General features: G+C 43.2%; 1 protein-coding gene across 5 annotated transcripts in view; it reads right to left on the bottom strand.

The window, feature by feature from the left end:
• Nucleotides 1–316: 316 nt before the first annotated feature.
• The window catches only part of Itga6 (integrin alpha 6), a 71,542-nt gene continuing 55,648 nt past the window's right edge, over nt 317–16,210 (bottom strand). For 2 of the 5 annotated variants that reach the window (XM_011239309.2, XM_011239308.1), the window contains 6 exons: nt 15,442–15,615; nt 12,863–12,961; nt 12,661–12,771; nt 12,482–12,580; nt 9,238–9,363; nt 401–2,890 (listed from right to left, as the gene is read on the bottom strand). In XM_011239309.2, coding sequence (XP_011237611.1) covers nt 2,729–2,890; nt 9,238–9,363; nt 12,482–12,580; nt 12,661–12,771; nt 12,863–12,961; nt 15,442–15,615 — 771 coding nt within the window. In that variant the 3' untranslated portion in view covers nt 401–2,728. Of the gene's footprint in view, nt 2,891–5,080; nt 5,211–9,237; nt 9,364–12,481; nt 12,581–12,660; nt 12,772–12,862; nt 12,962–15,441; nt 15,616–16,210 lie in introns of all 5 variants that reach the window. The other 3 variants (NM_008397.4, XM_017315707.1, NM_001277970.1) reach the window with 3 other exon arrangements.

The raw sequence follows: 16,210 nt of genomic DNA, 5'->3' as shown, positions 1-16,210 counted from the left end.
AGCACCGACTGCTCTTCCAGGCGTTCTGAGTTCAATTCCCAGCAACCACATGGTGGCTCACAACCATCTGTAATGGAGTCTGATGCCCTCTCCTGGGTTGTCTGAAGACAGCGACACTGTACCCACATGCATGAAATAAATCTGAGAGAGAGAGAGAGAATCTGAGAGAGAGAGAGAGAGAGAGAGAGAGAGAGAGAGAGAGAGAGAGAGAGAGAAAGAGAGAGAGAGAGAGAGAACTCCCAAAAGCTGTTCTCTGACCTCAGCATGCACTCTGGGGGCACACATGCACACATAAAAGCGTACACACTAAAATAAATAAAATTACAAACCTTCAATCACATTTATATTGTATCACACTTTAGGTATCTTTAGCTGTTCTGAAATTATATGGGACACTAAACAAATATTGAAAGCTTTACTTTGGCTTGATGAAATACAAAGAAAGGCAACTCAGGTTGTCATTTATAATCTTAGAGTTTGCTTTCACATACATGATGCTGTGTTAACAAGCGATGAGCACTTTTGTAAAAAATTTATTTCACACTTTTATACAAATATCCACAGGTATTTTCTAATTGAAATAATCTTATAATGCTAGTTAGTATAAAAACCTATCAAATGCAAACAGACCAGTGACTTGACTTGAGATGACATTTTAGACAACTATTAAATTTAAACATGACATTCTTGTTTCTTTGTTGTTGAACTCCCTCCCAACCCTTTCCAGGACATTCATTTTTATAACAAAGGTCTACAAACACTGTCAAGGTATCAGCTTCTTAGCTGTGTCCTTTAAAGCCAGTGTGCTAGGCTCCAAGATACTCCAGAGAGAAACTGAGACTTTACACATGACTAGGCCCTGTGGTAGAGAGCTTTCTGTAAACAAGGCATCATTTGTAAAACCAGTTTTGAGTGAAAAGACAGAAATAGAACCAGAATAAAGGTCTTTAATATCTTAAGACTGTAATGTTTTATGAAAGAAAGAAAAAAAAAGAATTAAAACTCAAAGCAACAATGGCACATTTAGCAATGTTTTGTTCTTTTAAAAGACAGAGAAGTGGCTGGGACCTAATTCAGTCGCAGAGTGCTGCCCTAGCACCGACAAAGCCTGGGGTCAGTCCCAAGCGCACACCTGCAATCACAGCCCTGGGGTGGGGAGGCAGGGGAATCGGAAGTTCAAAACTATCCCAAGTTACCTAAGGAGTTCAAGGCCAGCCTGGGTTACTTGAGACCCAGTCTTAAGATAGAGAACTGCTTATATAACTAATATCCAAACAAATTAGCACCTGTTTGCTGTTGGCACCTGTTTGCTGTTGTTGCTCTCCATATAAATTATTTTAAAGCACAATTAAAAAAAGATTTGATAATATATTCAATCTCTGTTGAACATATATATAAAATAATTGTTTTCCCCCTCCTACCATTTTTACAACCAACCAAGGCGGGCCGAGGCACGGTAAGCAAGCACTTTAGCAATGAGCTAAGAGTAGTCACAAGTCCTTTGGAGGAATTTAGATTCGGCGAACAATTTGAACAAAAAGCAAACACAGACTCGCTGGCTGAATGGTTCCGATGTTATTTAAGAAGCTAAGTGCTGGGGCACTCCATCTGTTTGGTGTGGCCGTTCTGGCAACAGATGTTCTTCAGTAGTCTCACACTGGATTGGTCTGGATCCACACGGGTACTCACTTCAGGTCCTGAATACAGCGTTGGCAGCATCTAGCACACAGACCCTAGAGTTCAGTGAGCACACCCATGTCTAAGAGTTCTGAAAGTTACAGCACGAAGTTCAGAAGTTCCACACAGGGCTCAAAACAGTACATCCACTGCCGGGGAAGGACGAAATGTCCTACAGTTAACCCCCTTTGTCAAACTTTCTGGGTTGGTGGAAGGCCTGCCAGAAAGGCAATTACGGTATCATGTACAGGTGAGTTTAAGTTATTAAAATGACCCTTGCATGTTTATAAAGATCTTTTTTTTTTTTTGCAGTAAATAAGTAAGGTCAGAACAACAACAACAACAAGACCTCCCAGGTTCTCATTCTCATTGCTTAAACCACCCAGAAGCATCTTTGGCCTATTAGTCAACAGCAAGATGGCTTGAAGAAAAAAATAAATATCATATACAAACAAATGTAACTAGCATTCAAGTCTGTCGACCCTGTGCTTTAGTGACAAGGGAGACGGGAACCTGTGTGCATTTGGCGTCAGCAAGGGTCCTCACTTCTAGGAGATGGAGAAAGAAGGCCAAAGGGTAACATCACCTTCTATTGCACATTTAAGACAGAACTTTCACCAGAGGCACAGCTATCCATTGGCAGTCTTGAGCCAAGGTCAATCTTATGAGAAGAATGCTTGTGGGAGCAGGCTGGGATAGCCACTCTGTTAGCACAGGTGACCTGGGGGAGAGCATCCCAGCAGTGCAGATGGGCAGGCCCTGCCCCAGCGTGTGGAAGTCAGCCACGTCAAAAACAAAGGCAATCCGGAAAGTTAAATTAAGGCAGTTAAAGAAAAATCCACTCTACCAGTCTTAAATTTGGCTGTGCAAAACAGGAGCCTTAGGTGTAACAATATCCACAGTTGAAACTGTAGGTCCATACTGGGTGTCGTCAGTCTGAAATCATATATGGGGGAGCTGAGCAGGCTTTGAAGCCACCTGAATTTCTGAGCTGGAAAAAATAAGGGGGGGCTTTGGGTAGTGTGAGGTGTTCTTTCCTGTGCCCTCCTCTCTATGAGTAACTTTCGTTTTCATTCCACTTGGTGATCCACTGTTTTTTTTCGAGGTTATCCATGTGTTTCTCATCTTTGATCTCTCGCTCTTCTTTCCGGATCCGCACCGCATGGTATCGGGGAATGCTGTCATCGTACCTAGAGCGCTTAAAGAATCCACACTGGAAGGGGTGGGGGACAGAAAAACAAGATGGAAGTTAGTTAATCTGAAGACCTGGTGCATACACCAGAACTTGTAAGCACTCAGTGCAGCTAGGTCTCCCTCTGGAGTGCTCGGAAAAGGCACTGATTCCTTTTAAGAAAAAGTAGGCAGTGGGGTAAGCAGGGAGAACGGATGTGGGCCCCACAGAAAAGTCAGTGTCCACCTTCTTTACTTTTTATAGCCTCAGCTATTTCATTATAAAACATCTTGTATTTGTGTGTAGGGAACTGGAGCTTGCTTTGTAGCCAAGGTTTGCCTCAAACTCAACATCATCTGGTCTGAAGCTCCCTAGTGCTGGATAATAGGCGTGTGCATACCATGGCCAGCTTAAGAGGATTTCTCTAAGGGTATAAAGAAAAAAAATCACTATTTCTCACCCATTAATAAGCTGTGAATCAGATCACAGGTAATTTTACAAACGCTGTTTGGTGCGCCATGTTCCTCTAACATGATTCTCTCCCCCCTGGGCCTCTCATCCTCCAATCAATCCTCTATCAATAGTCATTGGGGAGACTCGGTGGGGTGCTTCCAATTACGCTGTTTTGTTAATGAGTTACAAAGTAATTTGTTGCATAAGAACACCAGTCAGTCAGGAGCCTCACAGGACTCACGGGCAGCATCACTACACTGAATTTTGGAGCATTCCCCAATTTCTCCTCTTCCTTTAAAAACAGGAAGGAAAGAAAGAAAGGGGGAGGGGGCTTGTGGAGGGGAGGGGTAAGTAAAGAAGCCAAATTATTAAACTTTATTTACTTAAAAAATTTTGATCTAAACAAAAGTTCACTTAAAAAATATGCCTAAGATTTTTGAACCAGATTTTTAGAAGTTATAAATAAGAATTTACATGTTTTTTTTTCTTTTCAAAGGAGTCTTTTCAAATTTAAAAATGCAGTTCAGAAGAGGGATCTATGTAGAATGATCATTTAATGTCCTTATTTTGTGACGGCAACAGGAATAGAATAATTATATTGAAGAATGTTGTGTTATAAAATTGCCACAAGGCAAGGCAAAAATCCCAATCCCAAATGAGCCTGGAGTTTGGTATAGGCCATTTCTCTATGGTCTCATTTGTAATTCTGTGCAGAAAAAGCCAATATACTTATTATAAAATATGATTTCTGTCTGCCCCATTTAAAAACAGAAGAAAATGCAGTTGAAATGTACAATCAAAATGGCCATGTTGGGATCACTGGGTCAATACCTTGGAAAGGAACTGTAGCAGTAACTGAAATCCCTCTTGCCCATGGGAAAGAAAAGGGAATTGACAATAGTTCCTGTTTCCATGGGTTTATAAATCATAGGAGAGAAATACGAACTTAAAATCAGCTGAGAGCCAAGGTGGAAGAAAGGGGCTAAGAACACGAAACCTGGTCAAACTCCATTACAACATCTTGAAGTAGAAACCACCCCAGTACTTGGGTGCTAGAATTTTTTGCACGCTGGTGGTTACTTGGGGAAAGGACCATGTCCTGAAGTATTCAAGAAGCCCACGTGCTGACAAGGATTCTTTGTTGTAATGGCTTTGGCCCAGGAGAGAAAGGAGGGAAAAGGAGGGCGCATGCTTAGCTAGCACAGGACCACGTCCAAGCGGCAGTAAGAAGCGCCCCAAGCCTGGCCATCGCTCTAGAACAAGGACAACCATGGAGACAAGGACAAGAGAGCCTCCTCCCAGGAGATACACAAACTCTCCCACATGCAACAGGTTAAGCAGGCAGTCGACAAAAGCTCCTGCCCCCAGGGAATTCCAAAACGAACAAGAAATCTGGGCCGATTTCTCATGCACTTTTGAAATTCCGAGTGGGACACGATACAAAAACACATGGCAAAGGGCAGCTACGGAGCTCTTAAAACCTAATCAGACAAACCAGTGTGGCTGCCTTCATTGCTGTGGTGTTGTTTAACAAGAACACAAAATAACTCACCTGCAACAGAAGATTCTTTGTGCAACAACAAACAACATCATCATCAACAACAACAACAACAACAACTGAGCTATCAAGTGAAATAACAAAAATAAATAAATCCAAGCAAGGCAAGCCACTTGGAAACAACTGTTAATGGGACAGACACAGCAAGCTGTCGCTCTTAAGTTAGCCACCACAACCACAGCAGGTCCCAAAGCTAGCGATGAAAAACATTGATCAATTACCAATTATGGAAGTAGATCAATACTATGCATCGGAAGTAAGCCTCTCTTTATCAGACGGCTGAGTATGGATCTCAGCCTTGTGATAGGTGGCATCGTAATGATCTTTCTTATTTCTCTTGAAGAAGCCACACTACAAGGAAGCAAGGTATTTAGTCAATTTTACAGTTTCGTGTTTGAGAGCTAAAAAACAGAACACCTCAGACTTTAACTTAAGCGAGCAGTCACTGTGCCGTCACCCTGTGCCAGCATTTAACAGAGTCTGTCACTCAGTGTCTCTACATAAAGATGACACGCACTGACTAGTTGACTTTTCTATTTGTAGCAGAAATCTTAGGGTCATCCTAAAAGGAAAACACGCACATTGGACGGGAACTTCAAGTGATTTTTTTTTTTTCCCTTGCAGAATGGACTCTTTAGAAAAGTCAAAAACAGTCCCTTCTGAGGTCTACTGAGACAAATGATGGGAAATAAAGTCTGTAAAACTCAGTACAAGTCAAAATAAAACATGAGTATAGTGTGTTTATCTGCTTCTGCAGTAAATTTTATGGACCAATACTCTCAGCTGGGTACCTCTGGACCAATTGGTAGTGTGAATCACAGAATAAATTCCAATGGAGGAGTAATTGCTGTTGGTTTCCCTGGATTCTGAACCACCTGTGCAACCCTTAAACGGGAGGAACCCAGGCTCCTCAGTTTAGGTCACTCTAAAGGAGCACAAAAGTGCAATTCTACTTTCTGTTCTTATTTTCTTGAGTCAACAACAAAAACCGTTCCCTATTTACTTCTATCTGGTTCACAGGCTGTGGGAGCTACCATTTGAAATAAAACTTGGTGTGGTGGTTTGAATATACTTGGCCCAGGGAGTGGCACTATTAGGAGGCATGGCCTTGTCAGAGTAGGTGTGTCACTGTGGGTGTGGGTTTTAATATCCTAGTCCTAGCTGCTTGGAAGTCAGTCTTCTCTTAGAGGCCTTCATATCCCGAGCTTATCCCCGTCCCGCGGGAAATAAACACAGGACACACCAGATTCTTCCACGGTTAACTTTTACTTCTATATCATATTGAGGTAGACAAAGAAAGCTCAGAAAGTGTGTGGCTTAAATACTTTTGGTGACGTGTCTAAACTAGGACTGGTAGCAACACCCATGATCCTCATGCACCCTGGGGATAGGTTAAAGCCCCCAGGGGTTGGGCAAAAGCCTCGGAGATGGACTGGTGACTTTGGCTGGCTGTGCTCTCGCAGCTGCGCACAATGAGGTTTAGCACCATCTAGTGGCGGCACGTAGATTGCAGCCCTTTACACCTTCAGAACGAGATGTACAATTCTCAGCTCCTCCTGCACCAGGCCTGCCTGGATGCTGCCATGCTCTCGCCTTGATGATACTGGACTGAACCTCTGAACCTGTAAGCCAGCCCCAATGAAATGTTGTTTTTATGAGAGTTGCCTTGGTCATGGTGTCTTTTCACAGCAGTTAAACCCAAACTAATACAGTCAAATAAATCTCCTGAAGAAATTGTGCCTCCTAGTCTAGCAACTCATAAAGGGGTGGGGGGGGGGGGGACACACACTACATCTGCCTCTTGCAAGGTGGGAGCTACCAACTGTACATGGTTATTCAAGTTTAGACAAATTTAAATTGAAAATGCAACTTTTCTACTGTACCAGCCAAAGGTGACTCCAGGGAATCAGGGGATGATGCCACTCCAGGACATTTCCATATTATAGATCATTGCACTGGGATGCACTGGATTAGCCTATCTCATGTGTACTTGTGGCTGTGGCTGTCAGGGTAATACACAGTAAATACAGCCAAGTTGCAGTCACAGGAACTAGTAAATAGGGCAGGAAGAAAAGTTAACCAAAACGAACAGTCTTTTGTTTTGTTTTTGACAGGGTTTCTCTGAATAGCCCTGGCTGCCCTGGAACTCACTCTGTAGACCAGCTAGCCTTGAACTCAAATATCCAATTGCCTGTTTCCCGAGTGCAGGGATTAAAGGGACCAGTGCCCAGCAAAATGAATAGTCCTAAGATCCCTGAGGACTTTTGTCTTTTACTTCTATAAGGACTCCTGTACAAGAGGCAGTATTTATGAAACAGATAAAACCAGGGTTCCTCTAGGTAAAGTGAGCTCTCCAGGAGCCACTGACACTGCTGTAGATGGACAAGCTCAGTTTACAGACTGCTGAACATTATTATAGCCCACCTATCATCCTTTCCTATCCTTCCCTCCACAATGCTGGGGAATGAAGTCAGAGCCTAGCACACAGTATAAAGCTGCTTTACTGATAAGCTACATCCCAGAACCCCAGAATCCTTTCTGATCCTTAAATTCCTTGGTTTAAATATGAATTTTTTTTTATAAAGAAGAATAGGAAGTAATAAGACTATTTCCATATGGAGGTTGAGGAAGGTATCTGATCATTTTAGAATCTAATTTCTGGAAATTAGAACGCAAAGAACCCAATGAAATCATTTAGTCTGACCCAATTATTAAACAGCTGAGATCCAGGGGGATGAAAATTATTTGCCCAAAATTATATACCTCTCAGGAATTGTAACTCTGCATCTACTGTCATGACTACATAAGGATTCAAGCGCCAATAAAATCTGCTCTGGGAAAAGACTGGCCTTGTGGCCTCTTCCAGAGAATATAAGAACATCTTCAGGTATCAAAACTCCAAATTAATTTTTAACATCAAATAATTATACCAAGAGCTCTAATACTCATTGGCTGTATTTGCCAGATACACCTACTGCTTGAGATATAGTGGAGTAAAACATTAAAAAAAAAAATCTGTGTATCAGGAAGGCTACTGGTATGGACAGATACCAAGTCTCAAGATTATCTCAGCCTGGCAAAAGGAAGTTGTTTGGAAGAATGGTGGGGGTCGGGGGGAGACTCACTCAAACCTGGCAAGTCAGAGTATCCTTCGTCTGTCATACTCGGACACAATGGAAGGAAAAGTGTGGTTTGACCCTAGCGCATTCTTACTTCCCACCAACAAGCCTTCTAGAATAAACACATTGGGAAGCACTCCACACACAATGGCATTGTAATAAGAAGGCTAGTGTTTCTGCGATGCAACTCATGAAACCAAAGAGTGAGACTGTAAATATTATCTCCTCACATCATATCAGGTTCTACCAAGTCAGTCATCAAGGTGCCAGTTTCCAGAGATTTCTGTAATCTGGAATCACCCATAAGGACGGTGGACCTCCATTACTCCCTGAGACTCACATGAGATCTATAGAGGTTGTAATCTGTTGACAAACACTCATAACTATCTCCTACATAGTCTTTTGATGGCATGAGTCTTTATGGGTAGGAAGCAGGGCGAGACGCTCACACCTTGTGCGGTCAGAAGATTAGAGTCTAATGAGGACCATCACACTGAGCCCGAGTGTTTGCCATGCTTGTTACAGGCTGAGAAACCGTGAGATGGAGTACTCTTTCTGCCATGTTTCCCTACTCCTAAGTTAGATGTAAGGCTGATGATCCCCAGCGGCTGACGTGAAGGCTTCTTTACAGAAGGGGAAATTAGCAGGAATTTATGTTCAGATCCAACTGTTATCTGTCAAGTTGGCTTAGATTTAGGGTTTGATTGCAGGCACAGAGAATGCTAAATAAAGTAGCAAAATTCAAATTGTCATTTACCAAACAAGCTGAATTATATATGAGATATTAAACTTATTTTTAGAAACTTTTTACATATGAGTAATCTTTAAATATAAATTGTTAAGATATATGGGTATTCCTTATAAAAAGTCTCGCAGATTTACCATAATTTTATGATAAAATGTTGGGAAAAGGGGCTAGAGAGATGTCTCAGTGTTTAAGAGCATTGACTGCTTTTCCAGAGGTCCTGAGTTCAATTCCCAGCAACCACATGATGGTGCACAACCATCTGTGAAGGGATCTGATGCCCTCTTCGGGTGTGTCTGAAGATAGCAGCGTACTTACATACATTAAATACATACATACATACATACATACATACATATATATACACACACACACACACACATATATACATATATATATATAATGTTGGGAAAAAGAAATAATGAAAGAAGGAACTACAAATGTGTCAGTGTGAATCCTCATCTATAAAGACATGAAGTTTACATCCCAAACTCAAGAGACAGACACAACTTACCTTCCACAGTAAAAACACTAATAGAGCCAGCATCAGAATCCCGGCAAGAACAGCCAGGAGGATGATCCACCAAGCTACTCCTGAATACTGAGCTACAGTCTTTGAGGGAAACACCGTCACTCGAACCTGCAGGGCACAAAAGAGACACCACTATAAACCCGGTGCCAGCTCACATCAGGTACCGATGGCTTCAGTTCGGCTCAGTTCTGCTCCTATACATGTTCTGAATGAAAAAGCGGGAGGACAGACAAGTCGCTTCCTTTGTCAGCCATTTCTCATAACCACAGAATATTGCTTCAATGGGCTTTCCCTGAAAATCTTATCCAGAACTGGAAAGGCCTGGGTTGTATTTCTAATGTAAGTCTTAAAGTAAGTGTGTGTGTGTGTGTGTGTGTGTGTGTGTGTGTGTTTTAAAGAAAAGCAGAGAAAACTATACAATGACGTACCCACCACTCCCTTTTGCGTCTGAACAGCTATCAGCAGCTAACTGTGTTTCACCACAATTACTTGGTTTTGTTCTGTTGTTGTGTTTAAATCTTGCTGTACTGGAGTCAAGCTTTGCACATGTGTAGTAAACACTACCTCCAAGCTCCACCTCCAGCCTTCAGCCAACATCCTTTTGAGAAGGATCAGACGTTTAGTCAATTTTCAGCCGTGGAAAGGAACGGGTAAGTTTGGGTGCAATTATTCTACAAACCTCAGATTCCAAAGACACTGTGAAACAGGGGACAAGCTTTGTAACAAAGAGGAGCCATTAAACTTTTTTTTCCTTAGGCTATCAAACTAAAGATCCTCATTTTAATTTCCTAAAATGACTTTTTACCATGCCAGTATGTGTGGACAAGGTAGGTTTCTCCAGGTGTAACTCAGACTCCAGCTGTAGCAATGAGACATTCTAAGCATTTGATTAATGGCAAACACCCATCAAAAATGTTTAGCTCCAGTCCTAAAATGTCTTAGGGATTTGTAACAACACAAAAGAAACATCTATAAGGCTTTATAATTCCTAGTAAGTAACTTTTCCCTTTGGACTCATTAAACTTTGTGAGTTTCCATGGGGGTGGCTTTCCATAGGTGACATCATTTACCATGTGCCAAGAGCAGAAAGGGCTCACACACTCTACTGGTGTATCCAATTTTATCACCAATAACCAGTACAGAGGCCACATCAGCTTGTTAACTGCCAAAACACCTGCCCCAATTTACATTATAAAGCCCACTCTGACCGAACAACAGTATAAGTCATCTGGCAAAGGGGCTGTCACAACTTTTATAAAACTTAGTATCAAATTTACCATCCACCTCTATGCGCATATAAGCCCATCTTCTAAACGCACACGTATCTCAAGTTCTCTGAATTTGAAACCCCTGGAATGAAAATCTCACTGCCAGGAAGAATGGGGCACTCATTTCTATTACAATTTCTTCTGTCTTCAGCAGCCAAGAAACTTGGATAGTCCCTACATGATTCTTAGGAATAGAATGGAGACACGTGTACACACATACACGGCCCCTTCTTTCTTGGATTACATTGAAATCCTCAACACTTTTATTCAGTTTCACTTCTGGCACCGTAGTACAGGGAAGACACCCATGTGTTTTAACAGGTGCTTGTTTGCATGTGCATTTAATTAAACTGATGTCAAAATACAATCATCTTACCTGGCTCAATTGTGTGGTTTCTGATTTCACTTCTTATGACACTGTCTAAACTTAAAAGTGTCTTATGAGTGGCAAATACTTAAACTCTTGAAATTGGGCAATTAATAAACAGATTTCTAGTTTTCTTTCTTTCTTTTTAAAGCAGGATTAGGTTTTAAAAAGACTGAATTACACAATCTAGTTTGTGGTTATTAACAGAGAAAATGATCTTCAGACTAGAAAGGAAGCGAGCCCTGAGATGAGGACAAAAGTGTAACCCAAAACAAGTCAGGGGATCGAGGAAGAGGGCATCCTGAGGCTCAAAGTAAGGTCTAATATTCAGGCTTAAACACTGCACCTTCGGATATACAAGGAAGTGCCAGCATGGGTCCTGAGCTATTGTAGCCCAAAAATCACAGAAAATAGGAGGTAGTAGAAGACCAGCAATAAAAAATATGTCTCCATTTTCAAAAGAGATGGGTTCTAGACAAAAGGCTAGAAAGAAAGTAGGATCATACAGAGACTCCATCTCTACAAGGAGGCTGGATAAAATAACATGCCCAAGACAAGGATTTTCCTTTGTGAATAGGCAACCAGACTTGACATCAGGCCCTTGGGTGGTAACCTTCTAGAACTGAGAACTGAGACCCGTTCTCAGCCCCACTGACAGGTCACAGGACAGTAAGGGAGAGACAATCTTCCTTCTGAAGGTGTCCAAGGAAACAGGACAGTTCTGTCTGTCATTGGAAAGGCTGCTCCATGGCCAAGGCTTGTTCCAAAGGAAACATCAGGGACTTATTTTACAAAAGTCAATTCTAGACTAATAGATCGATCGACTGATTGATGATTGATCGATTCATTCAATCTTTCATTCACAGGGGTTTTGAGGTAGGGTCTCACTGTGGTCTATTTTAACCTGGGATTCACTAAATAGCTTAGGCTCCCTCAAACTTGCAACAACCCTCCTGCTTTGGCCTTCTAAGTGCTAGGATTGTAGAAGTGAGCCACTGTGATTGGCTTCTCAATTCCAGATGTACAGAGAAATATCTTTTTTAGGATCCTCCATTGGCCACACATAGCACAGACATTCTTAGGATGGCTGCAGTCTCAGGGATGGGCTGCCTTCACTACCTACTGGCTGTAAGCTATTCTTCCATTGTGTGGCTGCCCGGTTCTCATCCTGACCACAGCTCTGCTCTAGGCTTCTATTTTTGGGGGTGTGTGTAGCACCTGGGATTGGACCGAGGGCCTTGGGTGGTGGTAGGAAGCACGAACTATCTATTGACTCTTTTAAACTTTTATTTTGGAACAGGGACCCACTAAATTGCCCAGGCCAGCCCTGAATTCACTCTGAAATCCAGACAGACTAAATCAGTGATCCTCCTGCCTCAGCTATTAACACACCTGCATTACTAGGCTTGGCTCGGGTCCATTTTTTATTTTCAACACTTTTACTAAAATACACCTTCAAATGGCAGAACCTCAAACTGTCCTTTAAGGAGGAACAGGACCTGAGGAGTAGGAGGACCAAAGAAGATGACCACAGGTTGTAGCCACGGTGTAGAGAAGTGGCCATCTCTGAGTTTAAGGTCCCAGATCTCACCTGAGTGCCCGCGTGAGGGAGCTTGATATTCTGAGCAGCAGCGGTGACATCTATGGAAGCCCTCAGGAGAATGTCCAAGTAGTTCAGTTTGGAATATTCCTATGGGTGACAAGAGGTGTGTTAGGAAAGTGACAAATGTCCCCGGCAGTAGTAAATTCTCCCAGGAGGCAGAGCCGCACCTCTAGAAATGTGCTGTTCCACAACCTGGAACGAAGAACGAGAGAGGCCTTGCTGTCCAGCCCTCGCAGTGGGCACCTGATGTTCACACACCTCACGTTGACGCTGCAGTTCTAAAGAGGAGACCGGTGGTCAGAACCCATTGTTCTGGGAAGCCATTCCTTGTTCACACACAGCACATTCACAATCTGGAAAAATACTCACGAGAGTCTGGTATTTTCTTTCAGGAAATAAAGAAAATTTCCTGCTGTCATCTATCTGTTTTTCAGGAAGTTCCCGTTTCTTTCTTGAGTTGTGAGACTCCTAAAAGTGATAGCCAAAACAGACAAACATTATGTAAATCTGCCACTGCTCTATAAACCTCCAAAATGAAGCCAAATTTATAGCATCAGTAGTATTCACCTTCTTATATTTCTTTTCCTGTTCTATGATAAAACACCCTGAGATAGGTAACTTACAGGAGGAGTGTGATGGTTTGCATATGCTCAGCCCATGGAGTGGCAGTATTAGGAGGTGTTGAAGTAGGTATGGCCTTGTTGGAGTAGGTGCGTCACCATGGGAGTGGGTTTTAATACCCTGGTTCTAGCTGCCTGGAAGTCAGTATTCCTCTATCACCTTCAGATGAAGATGTAGAGCTCTCAGCTCCTCCTGCACCATGCCTGCCTGGATGCTGTCATGTTCCCACTTTGACAATAATGGACTGAACCTCTGAACCTGTAAGCCAGCCCCAATGAAATGTTGTCCTTTGTAAGACTTGCCTTGGTCATGGTGTTTGTCCACAGCAGTAAAACCCTAACTAAGACAAGGGGCCTTCTTTGCCTCACGGTTCCATGTGGCAGTGGAAGGTGAGGAGCTGAAGGCAGCTGGTCACATGGCATCCACAGTCGAGAAGCAGAGAGCAATGACTGCCTGTGCTCAGCTCACTTTCTCCCTTCTCTTGGGTCCAGCATCCCAGGCCAGGGCTTGATGCCATCTATCGTCAGTGTGGGTCTTCCCACCTCAAGAAGCCTTATCAGAATTATCCTTCACAGGCATGGCCGGAGGCCAAACAATCCCTCTAGTGTGCTCAGTGTCTCACCGAGTCCAAATTCTGCCAAGGCTACCATTAAGCGTCCCATCTTCCTTCCCACCATCAAAAGCAGAGGAAAGGTAAAACCAGCAAGCATTATGGCCATTTTAAAGTTCATCGGTGGGGACTCTATTTATTTAAGTAGTTTATTCCTAGTGTGATACTGAAACTCGGGGAAAGAAAGACACCTCCTCAGTTCCTGTCTCTCCACTCAACCACAATACACAGCATCAAACTGTTAGTCAGTAGATCAGAAACCAGAGATCTACCCTACCCCAGCATTCAGCCCCATGTCCACCACATCAGAGAGAGTCAGCACATATGGAATAATGAAAAGAAGCCATGAAGAACAACAGGAAAGCACAAGGCCCTTTGTATGATCAACATAGAGAGGAGCATTGAAGACTAAGACAGATAAGAACTTTTAGCATTATGTCTTCCTTATACAAGGTGAGTCTCTCCTATGAGCAATCTTTACAGCATTTTTGCATTTAGGATTGCTTAGAAAGGGATAGTCAACTTATACTTAAGAATAAAAATAACAGGCCAGTATGTTTTTCAGTGTTGCTGAGTCAAGGAGCAAGCTGTAAATCTGCGACTATACAGTCACTTTGGAATTTAAAATAAGAGGGCTGGAGATGTAGCTGAACTAGCAGGATGCTTGCCTAGAATGCATGAAGCCCTGGGTTTGAGCCTAGCCTAGCCTAGCCTAGCCTAGCCTAGCACGTATGGGCGCAGCAGCACACGATGTAATACCAGCACTTGGGAGGTAGTGGCTGGAGAATCAAGATGTCAAGGTCATTTCTGGTTACCCCAAAAGTTCAAGGCCAGCCTGGGCTACATAAGACCTGCCTCAAAAATAAACAGCCAAGCCAGGCATAGTGGTTCATGTCTTTAATCCCAGCACTTGGGAGACAGAGACAGAGGGATCTCTAAGTTTGAGGCCAACCTGGTGAGTTCCAGGACAGCCAGGGCGACCCAGAGAAACCTTGTCTCAAAACAACAACAACAAAAACCCCAACTAAACAACAGCAAAAACCCTAAGAATTTAAAAGAAAAAGAGCAGCCATCTACCACACTGGAACTCACTCACCTGGGCTAGTTATGTAAGTGTGCTGCAGTAGAGGGATTAGGCTTCGAAGTCGGTGGGTGCTTATGCAGAATCCACCTCTCTCTTAAGAGCTGTGCCATTTTGAGGGTACTTAATGTCTCAGGGCATTCATTGTGGGGAAGGGGGAGATAGTAAAAACTATCTCAAAATTCTCAAGAGAATATACACAGTGCTTGGCCTGGCAGTGACACAGTAAGGGACTCGATGAACACTTACTATTAATAAGATTGCAAGTGTTCAAGGTCGTCTGCCTCAGTACAAAGGCCTTGGCTGTGCCTTCCTGACGCTCTGTGCAGCTTATGTCCACTGCTTCCTCCCCGGGGCATGTTCTCCTTACACAGCTTATTGGGTCATAACACTTTAGAAAATGTCCTTCGCCCCAACAAGTGGATGTTCCATAACAGTCATGCATCAGCGAAACCGCTTCTGTCCCACTGGCTAACTCAGTCATAAATGAGGAAACTGTGACACCCACAGAAAAAGTCAGCACGCCACAGTGCAGCTTCCTGAGCAGAGTCGAGCCTACCCCACTCACTCTGGGGGAGGGGGGGGATAGGGGATGTGGGGAGGGGGAGGGGGCATGCAGGAAAACCGTCAGCATACCTTCAGCTTCAGGTAGTTTATTTCATTGTGTGGCTCACAAACAATCTGCTCCAAACCTTTGGATTCAACTTTCATCAAATAAAGCAACCATTTGCCATTGCTAATCTCCTTGGGCCACTGTATATTCAAGGTTGCTGTGCCGAGGTTTTTAAGAGGCTTGCCTAAGTTAATCACCTGTCGGAAAACAACGTATATCGATATAATATCATCCTTTTATGGCAAAATTAAGTAGCACATCCTATTGCCCATAGGCTAAATTCCCAGCATAAACCTACAAGGAAGCACAAATCCCACAAACGGATCAGGAACAGAGCTTGCGAAATAGTCAGTAGTAATTAGAAGATTTTTGTCATAAAAATAGAAGGGGAAAATGGTCAAAGAGGAAGGATTGCCTGCTCAATCCACAAGTAACTACCTTATGCAGTTATGGCATGTTCCCGTCAGCACAGGCAAAGTCCCGGGCTTGTTTGTGGATTGTTCAGTGAGCACCCTGCCTGGCAGATGGCAAAGCCTCTGCTATGGCCCAGGCACCCATATCCTGCTTCTGGAAAACCTCCCTACTGTGAAAATGAAGCTGCCTCTGCCATCAGCCACACAGGAAAGGTTATGGAGAACTGCATGACAGCTCAGAGCCAGTGCTGGGGTCAGAGTAGCTTTCTACAACAGAGGCCCAGAGTGAGAGGGCAGAGTGGCCTACCTGCACTACTGAGCACAGTTCCGATCCCCATCTTCCTGACTGCATAGCGCTCAGGTCAGCCAGCCTTCCTGG

Source organism: Mus musculus, chromosome 2 (genome assembly GCF_000001635.26).
Source record: "Mus musculus strain C57BL/6J chromosome 2, GRCm38.p6 C57BL/6J".
In the NCBI taxonomy this organism is placed as follows: domain Eukaryota; kingdom Metazoa; phylum Chordata; class Mammalia; order Rodentia; family Muridae; genus Mus; species Mus musculus.
The sequence above is the reverse complement of the archived record's forward strand: the minus strand, read 5'-3'. Positions and strand labels throughout refer to the sequence as shown.